Source organism: Artemia sp. Qi Xiang Cuo, chromosome 6 (assembly GCF_049724085.1).
Source record: "Artemia sp. Qi Xiang Cuo chromosome 6, ASM4972408v1, whole genome shotgun sequence".
NCBI classification, from domain to species: Eukaryota; Metazoa; Arthropoda; class Branchiopoda; order Anostraca; family Artemiidae; genus Artemia; species Artemia sp. Qi Xiang Cuo.
In genome coordinates, this window is record NC_142799.1 from 23906066 (window position 1) to 23921820 (window position 15755).

General features: G+C 34.0%; 1 protein-coding gene across 1 annotated transcript in view; it reads right to left on the reverse strand.

The window, feature by feature from the left end:
- Positions 1–389: 389 nt before the first annotated feature.
- Positions 390–15755, reverse strand: part of LOC148951009 (inositol monophosphatase 1) — a 39693-nt gene continuing 24327 nt past the window's right edge. The window contains exons 2-7 of the mRNA XM_089090090.1: positions 15005–15141; positions 14017–14099; positions 7778–7954; positions 6488–6593; positions 2968–3119; positions 390–617 (exon numbers count right to left, since the gene is read on the reverse strand). Of these exons, the coding sequence (XP_088946216.1) occupies positions 511–617; positions 2968–3119; positions 6488–6593; positions 7778–7954; positions 14017–14099; positions 15005–15141 (762 nt within the window). The 3' untranslated portion in view covers positions 390–510. The remainder of the gene's footprint in view (positions 618–2967; positions 3120–6487; positions 6594–7777; positions 7955–14016; positions 14100–15004; positions 15142–15755) is intronic.

Consider the following 15755-nt stretch of genomic DNA (forward strand, 5'->3'; position numbering starts at 1 on the left):
CAAACGAAAAGCAGGTCGTCCCCGAATGGGGTGGGAGGATGTCGTAAGGAGGGATTTAAGGGAAATGGGAACTTATTGGGAGGGTGTAGAGAAAGGATTTTAATAGATTGGGATGGAGGAGGAGCGGTTGTAACTGTGCTGGCCTCAGGCGACTTGGTGATGCAGTGAGTTGTTAGTAGTAGAAGCGGTAGTAGATGCTCGTAATCTAGATTTTCTGTCTAAATTTTTGACCCAGCCTAATCTGGGTAGACCTAGCCTTTCTTTTCCGCCTTGCTGAATATCCTATTCAGAATATATATTCCAGATATTCGGTATTTGTCATTCAGATGACCAAAGCTGATTTTTACGTTTTTAGGTCCTTGAACCAATACAATCATGTGGAGTCGCCCTTGTCACCTCATAAAATTTATTTGACTATTAGAACAAAGCCGAAGGACAAAGCACTGAGACTTTGGAGATCAGGAAAACACAAAATCAAAAAGTGATATTTCTTCTGCAATGGGTCAACTTCTAATCACGCTCATTCTTCATTTGCTTCAAAAGGGGAATGACTTCTTTTATGATATCCATAGAGGATGCGCAAATAACACGACGTCCTAAAATATCCAACGGTCCACCTGCAATGAATAAAACTATTAATAAGACAAAAACATCATAACGATGACAAGGTAAAATAATTGGGAAAAGAACATAAGTGAAATTCAAGTTAAAAATAGAAATAAGAAAAATTATGCCATCACTTATACACAAATGAAATGAATGGCAATAATTCTCAAAAACTTTTATTCTAATTCGAATTAAATATATTTATTTATGTTCAACCTATAATTATTTAAAAATATTCCGTTGGCCAGAGTTGAAATTGTATTGTAACTATTTCTATTAATGAATATTTACTTACATAAAAAAGCAGAACTGAATTTATTAAAAAACAAAATAAAAACAAATACCAAAGTGTTCCTCCTAATGCCAGGTACACAAGAGGGAGCATATACAGTAAAAACAACAACGACACGGAATGTAAATTAATAAAAAAAAGAAACAACAATAACAATAATAGAGAAAAATGGATAGAGAATATTGGAAAGATAGAATGTATTTAAAACACCATTCAATAATGACGCATAAAGATACAAAGAAAAAAGTAAGAAATAATTGCTTCACGTGTATTTCGAACCTCTGTCGTACGACTGTGATTTCTGAGTAATTCAGGTTTATATTCCCTGCTAAACATGCAATTTCAAGACACGCATACAGCCATAGCTCGCACCGAAAGGACAAGATTCCTGTATAGTTGGAAACATTAATTTCGGGTATATTTATTAACAGATCTCAAATAATGATATGATTTAAACCTTTTCTCTGAGAATCATCTTAGCTTGTTTCAAAACGTAAGAACATTTACCTGCTTTCACATATTTTTAACTTTTTTCTAAATTTTTTCTAAAAAGTGCAAAGCAAATTTGAAACAGTAATTCGAAGGATGGATAAATCTGAATGTACCAAATGATATTAAACTGTTATATTATGTTGAAAAAATTATTATATTACCCGTAAACTGTAGAAAATAATATCAAACTTGCAGAGAGATAATGAACCTTAATGGTAAGCTATTCTACTTTTGGAAAATGCAGTAAATGGGCGATAATTCGAACATACTCGCAGCGTTGCCGAAGCGGGAAAAAACCACTCAATTCTAAATGTTGTCATGATCCGAATTACAAAATTTATTTTATGCGAGAGAATTAACCTAAAACTTAAAAAGAAGAAGATCAAACTTAAATTTGTGCACTGAGGGATAGAAAAATGTCAAGGGGAGAAACAAAAATGCTTCCTCTAGAAATGTACACGATGGTATTTTTAATTTAGATCATTAAAAGGTTAACTCAGCAAATATATGAAAGAGGCAATTTAACTGATATTCTACTTGTATCAGATCTTTTACATTTTTAGGACCTTCTAGAATTTTAACAAAATATTCCTCTGAAATAATCAACAGTTTATTAATTTCAATTAACCGGTCGGTAAGATTATGTTATTCTACTCCCTATTTGTTTCCCTATATTTGAGGAAACATTTTCAAGGGCATTGGTAAAATCCTAAAAGGACAGCATTTTGGAACTCTTAAAGAGACAGCAAAAAAAATTATCTTCGATACAGTATATCTTTTTTTTTTTAATCAAATTACAAAAAAGATTTTTAACTAAATCCTCATCCTAGGAATCCTCAGGCATATTTGGCTGTGATCAAACTTTTTTCTAGAGAAGTAAATAGTTTAATGAGAATGTAAGAGGCTCCCGAAATAAAATTTTACCTTTTTTTTGTATGTTATTTTCTTAAAGTTACCTTAACTGATTAATCTGACAAAAATAGGGTTATATCCATAGTCTGTTTTTTTGGACTCTGAAATTTAAAAGTTATTGCTAAACGAAGATTAAGTAATCGATCTAAATTAAAATAGAGGCTACTTTTCTTGAAGCAGAATATTTTAAAACATTACTTGAAGGTCAAGCTAATAACATTTACATAACGAGTGCCTCTCTTTTATCAAAGTTCTCCCCCGTTTGTGAAAGGAGTAATCGCTCACTACTTATAAGAAGATTGAGATTAATGGTGATTTGCAAGCTGTTTACATTAAGGAGGATATTGTATTCATATCCAAAGATTATCAGAAGATTTATCCTTGGAAAGGGGGGGGGGGGCAAAAAATTCTTATGCTAAACTCTTATTGGGGTAGGGGTTATCAGTCTTACGGTAGCTGTGGAAAAATGAGGCACCCACATTTCGGACAGTTAGAAAGAGTAAATAGTGCAATGTCTCACCTAATGCATGAACTAAATTCAGTTTATAAATGCAGAGAAAAATAGTAAATTTTAACTATCTTTAGGGAGTTGCTACTTAGAAAAAAAAAACACACTTGTTAAGCTTTTTACTATCACTATATAAACTTCCCAATAAATGATTTACCTTCTGTGTCATAAACAACACCTCCAGCTTCCCTGACAATAAGATCACCAGCTGCAATGTCCCAGGCATGAATGCCAAATTCAAAATAGAGGTCAGCTCCCCCCGATGCTACATGAGCCATATTCAATGCGCATGAACCCAAAGCTCGAAGGCTACAAAATAGAAATTAGCTGTAATCGACCTAACCTTTTTCAGTTTTAAATCGCTAACATTTTATTATTATCCATAACCAAATAATCACTTTGTTCCTAATTTTTAAGAAACGGAAGATTTAGGAATTATACCAGAGCAATGACCTTGCCAAAGAAGCAGCTTATTTGTGAACAGGAGCAACACTGAGTAGCCTTCGTCTGCTTTCATAGCGCCATAGGCACGAATGCATAGAGTACTTTTTTTGTTTTAAAATAAAGACAACAAAAATGAAACACCCCGCACCATTTTTCGTCTAATGCAGTTAGCACGCTTGTCTAAAGCAAACAAATTGGACTATATCTGACTTGTTTCGGAATTTCTGACTTGGATTCTGAGTTGGTAGAATTGCTTCTTTATTACGGAAATTCAGACAAGGTGGGAGTTCAGTAATTACCTTTTAGCACATTTTTTATGATTTACTTAAATTACGTTTTATAAAAATTCTGAAATTTTTAAATTAATGAAAAATGTATCCTTGTTTAAGGTAAAATAATGAATTACAGCCCAAAATACAGCAGCACCGAAAGAGAATCAATAGCAGAAAAAAGGGTTAAAGTATATCCAGAGTTAAGGTGAGAAAGAAATAGAAAAAAAGAGTTAGCAATTAATAAATTTACAAAACAGGTACCATAAGCTGTATTAGCCTTAAACTAAAGTAATGTCCACAAAATAAAGTCCTCGCATACAAGGTTCAAACCTTTCTCGTAAGCAGACTAATGGTCCGCATAGCACAGGCAAGGTCGTATACAGGGAGAGGGGGAGGTTACGGGGTTTTAACCCTCCCTCCAAAAAAAAAGTCCAGCTGCGTCTTTGATATCTCCAAGAAGTCGAAGTCGAAGAGGAGGGAGAATCAATATTTCATATCCTTAGGGATAATTCAAAGACCCTTCCTAAATCTGGACGTATAAAGTTATTTGTTCATCCATTCGTTCATTTTGTTCATAACTTATCATCTAAAAAAAATGGGCATGCCCAGTGAAGACGGAGTAAAAACAAAGAAAAACAAAATAGAAACAACAGACAGAAAAATATTCTTCGACAACTATGAACACATGACCAACAGAAATGACTAAAGATGGAAGACTCCTGGCATTCAGTAGAAAAATCATTACTCAATAACTGCAAAACGTTTTTTTACATAAAACAGGAATGTCGGGGCATTTTTTTCAATTAATTAAAAAAACAAATCCCAAATAGAAGTTTCTAAAAACGAAAAAGTAAAACCTATATTAATATCAAAGACTAGCAAAAATAAAGTAATTAAATTTTCGAACGAGCAGAAATTACTATCAATGAATAAGCGGAGCCCCAAACGAACAGAAATTAAAACAATAATCAAACCAAAGACAAAATAACAGGAACTTCTGTAAATGACCAAATGACTCTTAAAAGGAACAGAAATTAAAATAAATATTAATTCAAGCTTGAATCGATCAGATATTACCCAAACAGGAAGTAGGACTACCACCCTGTAAACCTTCCAAAGACCATGGTGTCATTTATGTTTAACAAAATTTGAAGTTCCCTTAACCCACACTCCCCCATCTTTTCCCAAACACTACTCGAAAGTTTCACCTTCATTTCATAAGCCATTCCCGAGATATTGCAGATAAGCTCTTTTGACGATGTGGATACAAATAGCATCTTTTGTTATACTGACGTACGCGTGTTGTATCTAGAATATGCCTAAGAGGAGCTCTGCTATAATTAGCCTACCAAACGATCCTAAAATCTCCTAGTTTATCAAACAACCAAGACCGTACACCGGACCGAGGACGCCTCTTCTTCTAAAACCATTACATGCACAACGTGTAATTTACATAGCCTATGGTCATTGCCCCTGGGGCTGTTAAGTTGATATCGACCTGAAGGGATACTTATGAAATCTTTCGTCGCCTCTGAAGAAAAAGGCCATCTCAAAATTCTGATTCGATATAGTGCGGGTTAGAGGGAGGGGGCAAGAGAGTGTATGGGAGGGATACTGGTTACACTCCAATCACTTTGAACCCTCAATTGAACGAGCTCCCTTCCCTTTGTTATGCCCAGTTTTCAGGGAAAACTATTTTCTTTCTATTTTTCCTTTTGCATTGAGGTCCCCTTAGCTCAAAGATTAAAATATATAAGCTTCAAGCTGATTGGAATATAAGTTTTTTGGCCCTTTTTGGGTTTCCGGACCCCCGCCCTTCTCTCCTTCCCGCAAATATTATTGTGATTCTGTTGATTCAGGAACAATCCTGGAAAGTTTCAAGTTACTGGTTACCAGGGATCAAACATGTTTCTCTTTTTCCACTGCAAAACCTACCTTTAAACGATTGGCTAGTTGCAAAATTTACAGTCCGAGCCCATAGACTGTGATGCTGACATCATACCGGAAGCGCATTTAAAGGATATTTTGACTATTCTGAATAAAAGTTATCTCAAAATTTGTCCAAATATCCGGGGGAGATTACAGGAAAACCGCGTAGCAAAAACGGGCGCAGGAGAGGGGCTATGTACACCACAATTATTTTCGATTCTGATAAAGGGAACTAGAACTTTCTATTCTCCAATCACACGAGTCCCTTCTCAAGTTTCTTTGATCAACCCTTCCATACGTAGTGGTCGGGGAAAAAATAATTCATGAAAGGGACATGGCTCTTTACTTAGGCAGCGCTACAATGCTCCCTCCGACTAGCCACGTGCGCAGTTTCCTTTTTTTTGGGGGGGGGGGGTGAGGGGGATGACGATAAAAAAAGCAATGTTTATTTGATAATTTGAATAAGAAGTACCAAGAAATTCCGACCTAATTTGGATTTAAGCTGGCGAGTCCCAGGCCCACCCCTAACCCCCCTGCATACGTTTCTGCCTCTGATAAATGTTTGTTAGGCCATTCAAGAAAGTACAGCACAATGTAGAAAGGATTCCGGAAAAGATCATGGAGATACGAGGGATGGCTCCAAGCTTAGGAAATTAACCCCGTCAAAATGTTGGATAATCAATTTTACATAAAAATAAAATGAAATATTGTTTGTTTTCTTTTTTTTATTACTATTTTGGAAGTATATTATAATCTATATATTAAAGTTTAGATACTATTTCTAAGATTTGCATGTCATAAGATTATTGTTATAAAAAGCATTAATCATTACAAATATAAAATTTACAATATAATAAAGCATATACTGTTTTTTAAAGTGCAGTACGTTATTGTGTTACCTTCGGGCCATCATAATAGCCTGAATGGTTTATGAGTGGCTGAAGATTTAGATAGACATAAATTTAAGTTTTTGCCAAAAATTATTGAATCATTCATGCTTAGGCTGAAAAAAATAGCTTAGACAGTGCTTACCCGTGGCATTTGGTCTGTAAAATGTTGAAGTTGTCCCGAACAAGTTGACGTTTTTCCTCATCGCGTGTAGTCCCCAGCTCCATAATGACTAGAGAATCTGATAAAGCTAAAGGGAAAAATAAATGTAATGTCGAATCTCGTATTCACATAATAATAAAATAGGAAAAGTTATTGCTACTCACGCTAAAGAAGTTCAAGTAAAAAAAAACTAGTTTTAAGAAATTTATCAGCGTTAGAATAAGAATTTTTTAAAGCAAGAGCAGTATTTTGAACTAAGCGAATTTTTTGATCCTACAAAGTCTACGTGTTTGGAGCTTAAGATGCATACTAGAACTTTCAATTTCCATTCGAAAGAGCTCTCTCTAAAAAAAAATCTAGGATTATTTACATTTCTATAGCATTTCTTTTAAAGTTCACCGCTTATAATATATAATTTATTTACAAACATATAACATAAAAACAAATATATACATATATACATAAAAACAAATTGTATAACCACAACAAAGAGCATGTATCTCGTAGAGCATTTACCACGTAGAGGTAAATGCTCTTACCTTTATGCTCTTTACCACGAGTTTATCTCGTAGAGTTTTCCAGTTTCCTAACTTACTATATTTCAGCAATAATAAATTTTACCTTGAAATAACCTTTTAGAAAACCAAAAACAGGAATCAACAAATCTTCGCTGCAGAACTAAATTTAAAAATAACGCCATCTTCACAAGCCCAAATTCAGAAGAAAATCTCAAGAAAACAATACTTTATCATGTATCATATTCTACCCGTACTGAAATCGGATTGACATTTAGAAACACCCCTTCTCCTTTTTGAGCAGTATATTGAACTTCCAATATGGACTCTTTTTTTAGTTTAAGTTTGTTTTTTTAGATTAAATAATTATAATTTATGCAAATCAAACTCAGAACATCTGAACTGTTTGAATACTTATAGAAACTAAATATGAAGAAACCCGAACGCGCTCTCATTTTTCACACGTCACTTTTTTCTTCAAATAAATTTAGGGGCAAACAAGCAATTTCATCAAAACAAAGGGACGGAAAACGCATGAAGAATGCATAATTTGGGCTGAATATTTGTCCATTAGGGGCAGGGATAAATTAAACTAAAACGCTTTGAGTAATGATATAAGTAAGTATTCTATAAATCTTAAAGTCATTTTCAGAATTTTATCGTGTTTCCTTCTGGGATCAACTATTGCATCAGCATAGCAAATCTAACAAAAAATAGTCACAAAGGAAAAATAATTTTGCCAAGTGTCACATCTTACCTGTGGTAGGGGATACTGAAATTGGATTGGCATTCAGGAACGCCCCTTCTCCTTTCCGAGCAGTATACTGAAGGTTCAATACAGGGTTATAGATTATCCCAATTTCTACAACTTTATTGACTAACAAGGCAATGGATATGCAAACATTTGGAAATGAATGGACAAAATTCATGGTACCTGAAAAAAAAAAAAAATTATTTTCTGAAACAAACTATTTCAGAAACAAAACTGACGCCCAGACAGTGGCGGTTCTGCCCTCTCTTGCGCCCGGGGCAAGATCTTGATTAGCCAATATTTTAACCTTGGTTCGCACAAACATCTTCCTATTCTTCCAAACTTTTTTTTTTCTTTTCTATTTTTTTCTATTTTTCCTATGAAAAATATATATATTTTAATCTATGACAATAGATTGGCCTTAAGGTCAAAAAACTTCTAATTGTTTTTTATCATGCAAAGAGTTGCTTAGCACAATTAAAGCAATTCATACAGTTTATACTTAATAAACTAAACGGATTAGGCCTAATTAGAAAAGTGCAAAAATCCTTTCAAAACCAAACTATTATTGGCCTTGTATACATTTTTGTTAAGAGATTTCGATTACAAAAGAATTTAGTCAAAGTTAACTTTTTTTTACTATCAAGTTCACTTGAATTAGTCGTATCTCTATATATATATATATATATATATATATATATATATATATATATATATATATATATATATATATATATATATATATATATATATATATATATATATATATATATATATATATATATATATATATATATATATATATATATATATATATATATATATATATATATATATATATATATATATATATATATATATATATATATATATATATATATATATATATATATATATATATATATATATATATATATATATATATATACATATACATATATATATATATATATATATATATATATATATATATATATATATATATATATACAATTGAATTAGTCGTTGCCTATTGACGATTTTAAAAAATTGTGAGCGCAAATGATTATTTGGACATGGCTTCTAGGAGTCATTCTTAATATATATATATATAGAAAACCCGAGGTGGGTTTTCTAAGAAAACCCACCTCGGGTTTTCTTTCTAAGAAAACCTCGGGTTTTCTTTCTAAGAAAACCCACCACGATTGGGTGAGAACCTCTTGAGCAAGAAAACTGGGGATAACGCTTCGCTGAAAAAGCCTTGTACTACACAGTTCGATCATGCCACTTTACGGGTTTTGCATCAAATCCATTGCCAAATATGGATGCCCACTGTGTGCTGGGGCTCCGAAAATGTTGGTGACAATATTTCAGAGGATCCAGAATAGAATTAGGATAGTTTCAGTCGGTATCCATGGCCTTCCTGTCTGTTAGTGAAGGGTTTAACGTATCATAGATGGCTACATTCTACAAGTACATAAATTCAATTTCTTCTCTAAGACTTTATTGTATCCCCCCCCCCTTTACCATGGTCAAACCATGGCAAACTTAAAGGCACACACCACGGTCCGCTTTTCATAAGGTTGACATTCCTAGAACAAGAGTACTTGAAGAATATCTTCGTTCGATATTACATTTCGATTTGGAACAACATTTCTGTGGGCGTTTTCCTTAAAAGTTCTTCCCCTATTCCTTTTCTTAAAGGTTCTCGTCTACTCCTTCAAAAGAAGATTAAACAGTCAATTTTAGCCTCGTAATGGAGTAAAGGAAGAAGACATGATCTCTTCTGTATAGGACTGCCGTGCAGATCAACAATACTGCTTCTTCTTTTTCCCGTAATCAGTAGTTTACAGCTTGAAAAAGTTCTGGGTTAAAATTTTTTTTTTTTTTTTTTTTTATAATATAGGGATCGCGTGTGAATGAACGAATGTTTTATTTCCAAACGACTACTCATAAGCTCAAACGGCCAAATTCTCATTATCAACAATTAAGTAGAAAGATGAAAAATAACATGGTTAATAGTTGCATAGAACTCTTTCACAATGCATCCTCTTAATTCTAATATTAATCCAAATTAATTTAACTTTAGACAATTTTGAATTGGTTAATTCAAATTAACCAAATGAAATTTGTTACCTGTTATGCTCAGGAAAAAAAAAATAAAGAGAGAAAACAAATTATTTCACAAAAACTGATTGAATCGTATAACTCAATTCCCATACCTGTCATACATTGTGGTAAATAAGTTTCTTAGGTGATTTATGAAATGGGTATACAGTGAAATATTATTTCAGGACTGGTTTCAGTACAACAATCTTAGTTTACCATTGTCATAATAAAAAGTGCTCCTCCTTATTGGGCCAGATACCTTTGTTGCATAATAGCCAACACTCTGTGGAGCCTCAGTAACAGAGAGCCAGTCATGCTTAAGGATAGTGCAATCCAGGACACTAAAACTATAATTATAATTAAATAATAAGAGTGCTTTACAATGAAGAGGATTAGACCCCGGCGCCACACCGGCGGATCGACCGAACGCCGCCGCCGAGAAGACCCGTCGACCCCCCCCGCAGTGTCGGGACACTCCCCGCGCGCCGCAGGCCCGCCGCCGCCGGCAGAGGTGGCGGCGTTCGGTCGACTTTAAATTATTTTTGCGGCAATTCTTTATTGCGTCAACCGCAAATTCGGAGCTTTTCCTTCTCGCGTGGTTTATATTTCGATTTTCCTGATTAGAAATCAAGCAAGGCTTGCACTATCCCCGAGTTTTCAGGTATTTTCCCAAAAATCTATGCGTCACCCCGAAAAAAAATTTGGTTCCCCGAATCCCCGAAAATCACGCAATCATAGTGCCACCCCTAGCGATTTATCACCAGTGACTTTCCCTGCCAAATATTACTTTGCATACCATAATTCTTAACTACTCTCTTGTTCATTAATTTTCGTCTCTTTTGTTACTTTGCATAAAAACCAGATAGATGCAATATACTATTGCAAATATTGCAATATACACAGTTCTTCATGTGTTGACAAAAAAAGTATCGTCCTTATGAAATGAGTTTAAATCATTTCGACTGCAGTTTCCCAATCGCTATTTCTTACATCATTCGTAGTCAAGAATTTTCTTTTCAAGTTGAATAGAATTATAGAACGAAATCACTACTATACAGTTTCAGCCTTTTGTTGGATTCTGAAGTTGACAGCCGACAGACTGTTTCTACAGCTGAATCGCAAGTTTGCAGATTTTTTTTTGCTGTTTTTAGATAAGATTTTCTTAATGTTTAATACCTAATTATTGAACGCCTGATAGAAAATACAATCTATTTTCTGGAACATTTTTACCCCCCCCCCCCCAAAAAAAAAAACCTTCGAATTTTAAAAAAATTGGCTATATACTAAGCAATGTACAAGGCTGGGGAACTAAAGACTGAAATAAAAGCTATCCCAAAAATAGGATTTATAAATAAGTTGTGGATTATTCCATATAGGGGGGGGGGATAGGGGGCTATCATATTTAAATGATAGTATCTAATTTTTTTTATTGAAAGCAGGGATGCAAAAAGATAATTATTTTGGAGACAGAAGAAAATGATATCAAATTCCCAGGGAAACCATTAAAAAAATTTTATAGACCCAGCCCCCCCCCCCCCATTAGGACTTGTTCACTGTCTTGGGTATTTTGCGATTTCTCATAGGCTACTGGCCTTGTTTGGCTTTTGTGTGTGCTTCCTTTTAACTAGATTCTTTGGATCTTATGGAATGCCATGGCGAATCTATCACTCAGTTTTTCAATAATTTGAGGTATATCTGAATAATTTCGACATTTTTGTTGTTGTCTTTGTACCTCTTTACTCATACCCTCAATTTTTTTTTTCAAGGAACACTAAGCTGTTCAACGTTATTTTGCTTGTTTGTTTGAACCATAGAGTGACCTAGTTATATATTAAGTAAATTATTTTTCGAATGAAAGCTGAGACGGTATCCTATCAAGATGGTATCCAGAGGGGGAGCGGGGTAGGGAGGTATTAAAATTAAATGATAATAGCTCGAAATTTTATTTATTGAAAGCAGGGATCCCAAAAAGTTGATTTTTTTTAATTTAAAGCAGAGGTGGCATCCTATCAAGGTGGTATCCAGAGGGGGGAGGGGGTATTGAGGTATCATATTTAAATGATAATACCTCGATTTTTTAAAAGCAGGGGTGCCAATAAGATAATTTTTTTTTTTATTTAAAGCAGAGATAGTATCCTATCAAGATGGTATCCAGAAGGGGGGGCATAGTGCGTTATTATATTTCAGTGATGGTAACTTGATTTTTTTTTATTGAAAGCAGAGATGCCGAAAAGTTGACAAAAATTCCAGATCTTTTTGAGTTATGCTTGATACAACACTTGCATGGTTTTATTGTCAAAGGGGAAGGGACATATGCGTCCAATCCGTTTTTTTTCTTATTGATGAAACGGGTTTACTTTGAAAACATTCATTCATAAGTACTAGGCAGATTCACACTTAAACGAATTGGTGTGACGAAAGCAATATCGACATCCCCACCTAACGTTGCGCTCGAGTAACAATGGCGCCCTTGGTCCAGTGCCCAAGTTACATTAAAAGGCCAGGTCATAATGAAAGCTTTCAATTTGGGAGGTTCAAGGAGGAGTTTTTGACAGTCTTATGACCTCAGGGTACTAGATTTTGCAACGTTCTTACGTATCTACGGTGGTTTGGAAAATTCGATCACCCCACAAATGATTACCAAAAATATGCACAAATATAACGTTAGGAATATTATAACACTTTTTTCAAAGCTTTGAAGAAAAGCAAAACAGTCTAAATACCCCTAACTACGCTTGAAAGCTATTTTAAAAAGAAATTTCCATGGAAATGACCATAGCAGAAGCTTTGAGCCTGGGTGCGGATCAAAGAGGATTCTTTGAGTATTTTGACCACAAGTGACTTATTGTTGCGACTTTCTTAACTTTGGTAATTTTTGTGAGCATTTGGAAATCAAAGCTTAAACTCAATAATTGATACTAAGTGTCCTAACATTTTGCTTGGATTAAAAGTGACGAACTAGGATGAACATTTCAACATCTTCCTGGAGCTACTTCAGTCTGCATATCATTTCATTTAATTACACTTAAAACGGATGAGCTTTTCATTTTCTACATAAGAAATTTTCTACATAAGCTGGCACTTCATTTTTCTTCATAGCGAATAAACTATTAAGTGTTTTTTGTGTCACTGAAGTTGAAGTGTTCTCATGTGAAGTGTTCATCATGTATTTTTCAATTTGATAAATTTACTCCTTTTAGATGCAGTTTATAATTTGACTGATATTAGGTATTTATCAGTTTATAATTTGGAATGAATCACCAAAAGAAAAAATTGAATAATATCCAAAAGAGCAGCCAAAACCAATTGAAAAGCAGCAGTTCAGCCTTAGCCTACATGACATATATACTATAAAGAAGCCAAAAAAAAAACTTTCAAATGCATTTTTTTTAATTGTTATTAAAAACCAGTTTTTAATACAAGAAGGCTTTTTAGGAATCCAAAAGACCAAAAAAACAATAAATATCAAATTCGCCCATTTCAACTGTATTAAAGGTGACAAAACAGATATAGGCAAAGGGCATTATGAAAAAATTAAGCTTTTAAGTTCAAAGTTATATTCAAAGTTTTACCCAGATAACTGACGAATTTTGTGATACGGTATTTGAAGTTTTATATGCAGTAATACTCAATGAAAAAACTACTAATTTTTATAATTATTTATGTTAAGAATACATAGCTAATAGATACTTCAACTACTCGTATTATGCAAGGGTTCTGAAACGCCACAGCTATTCCGTTTCTACCAGATTTCTACTTCTCTTGATGAATAACGAAGAAGACCAGTTTCCAGCCAGCAACTTGTGAATTTTTGAACTCATGAATAGGCTCGAATCTGTTATAAATTTAATCTGTGATTTGAGAAAGGCTGATGAAAACATTAATGTTTACGGTCAACATTGATCGCGCCGGCGGAGCGCCGCCGACATCTTACCGGCGGCGCGGCGTGCTGTTTTTTGCTCCCCCGCCGCCGGTCTTCCCACATCGGCGCGGCGCCGGGGTCTAAATAGGATCAATGATCCATCAATAAGACATAATTACTACATAATAAGCAATACTCTCTGTGGACTTAGTGGCAGAGGGTCGGTTTTGTTTTAGGATAGCACATTTCAGGACACTAAAATGACAGTTATAACTAAATAATAAGGGTACTTTACCATCAATAGGATCAATAATCCATGTGGGTTCATCAGTTAATTGACATTTTAAACCTGACGCAACACCTTCTTCGCCAATGAATCTACAAGTAAAAGAAAACTATATAAACAAAATATTAACAATTTACAAAATAGATTAGTCAATATAAATGACCTATGATCCCTTTGATATTCTCAAAATGTACTGCCATCTTGCAAATAATAATCTAATACTAACCTAAGCCAAACAGCAAAGTCAACCCAGACAGTGATATCTATCAATCAGATGAAGTTAAAAAGAAAAAAAATCAATACGTAATAAGATTTGAATAATAGCCTAGGTATTATATTGTTCAGAGCTATGTTCTTAAATATTTAGATTTCTTTTGCTGATTGGTCACACTAGATGGGAAGTAACTAATTATATATTGAACCACTTGCTCTTATGGGAGTTCCATAATACATAACCTAGATGCTAATAGTCACAATCTCATGAGACAAAAGAGGATTTTCCAATAAAGTTTAGGAGGGATGAGGGGTTTGATGCTACAATTTTTTTTGGTTCTGGGCAAACTGTTCCCTAAATTTTTTAAGATGTCGACAAGGAACAGAAACCATGCCAAATACTAATTATCATGCACCTAATACCTAATTACCAGTATGCACCTAATAATGTAACCACAGTCAGATGTAGCCTGCAACCATACAATTATGTTACATACTCCTTGAGCTAGATATGCTCTCTTGATTAGATTTCAAAACTTATTAATTTTAATGTATACACCAAAATACATCCTTTTTACGCTATTTTTATTACGGTATGAGACGAGCCGACAACTTTGCTATAACTTTTTAAACTTTTTTTTATCTTTCACCCCCCCCCCCTAAAAAGAACAATCAGACGAATCCCTTGTACAAAAAATGGTACAGCCCTTCCCTAACTCCTCACCTAAGAACTAAACCTTTATAATTGTCTTTATTTGTATATAAATAAAAGCAGTTTCTATACCTGTGGTTAGGGTACTTTTCCTTCAACCCATCAATTAGAAATTTCTCTACAGCTTGGTCCGTTTCTGTAACAAAGTCAATCTCTGAAGACTTAGTAGTTACGTTCTTTTGCTTAGAGGAGAAGGCTTCCTTGATGATCTGAAAACATACATAAAAATTTGTTAAATTTCTACTTAAAATAAATAGTTATAGAAGCAAGGGTATATTGAATATACAACACTTAACAAAGATTGGTAACTGTTATCTGAATGGTATTAGCAATTATAATGTTCCGTTTTGATGTTGTCAACCGTACTGGGAAACGGGGAGAAAAAGGAGTGATTTCTACTCCCTTCCAGGTTGATCCAAAGTAGTTAAAAACCTAATGTAGCCTAAAAACGTTCATTAGAAGTCTCACCACCACCTTTCCTCTCCCCTCATAGGAAAACAATCTGACCCCAACCCCTCCTATGTTTAGACGTAGGCTCACCTATATTGTCTTTGATTCATTCTTATATAGTCAATATGCCCATTGACAGGGTAAATAATTTAACATGCAAAGCTAGACTATCATATATATATCAACATTGGAGATCTGTGCGGTATCTCTCATTCACTAGAATGTGGTTGCATTTCAGCATTTCAAAGGATTCTGGCCTATAGTCACATGGTCTGGGCCATACATTCCAAAAAACCCTGTTTACAAAAAAATTTCAACTTTAACTTTTCTTCCAAATAATTAATAAAATAAACCAACAGGATTTTAAGCAAAA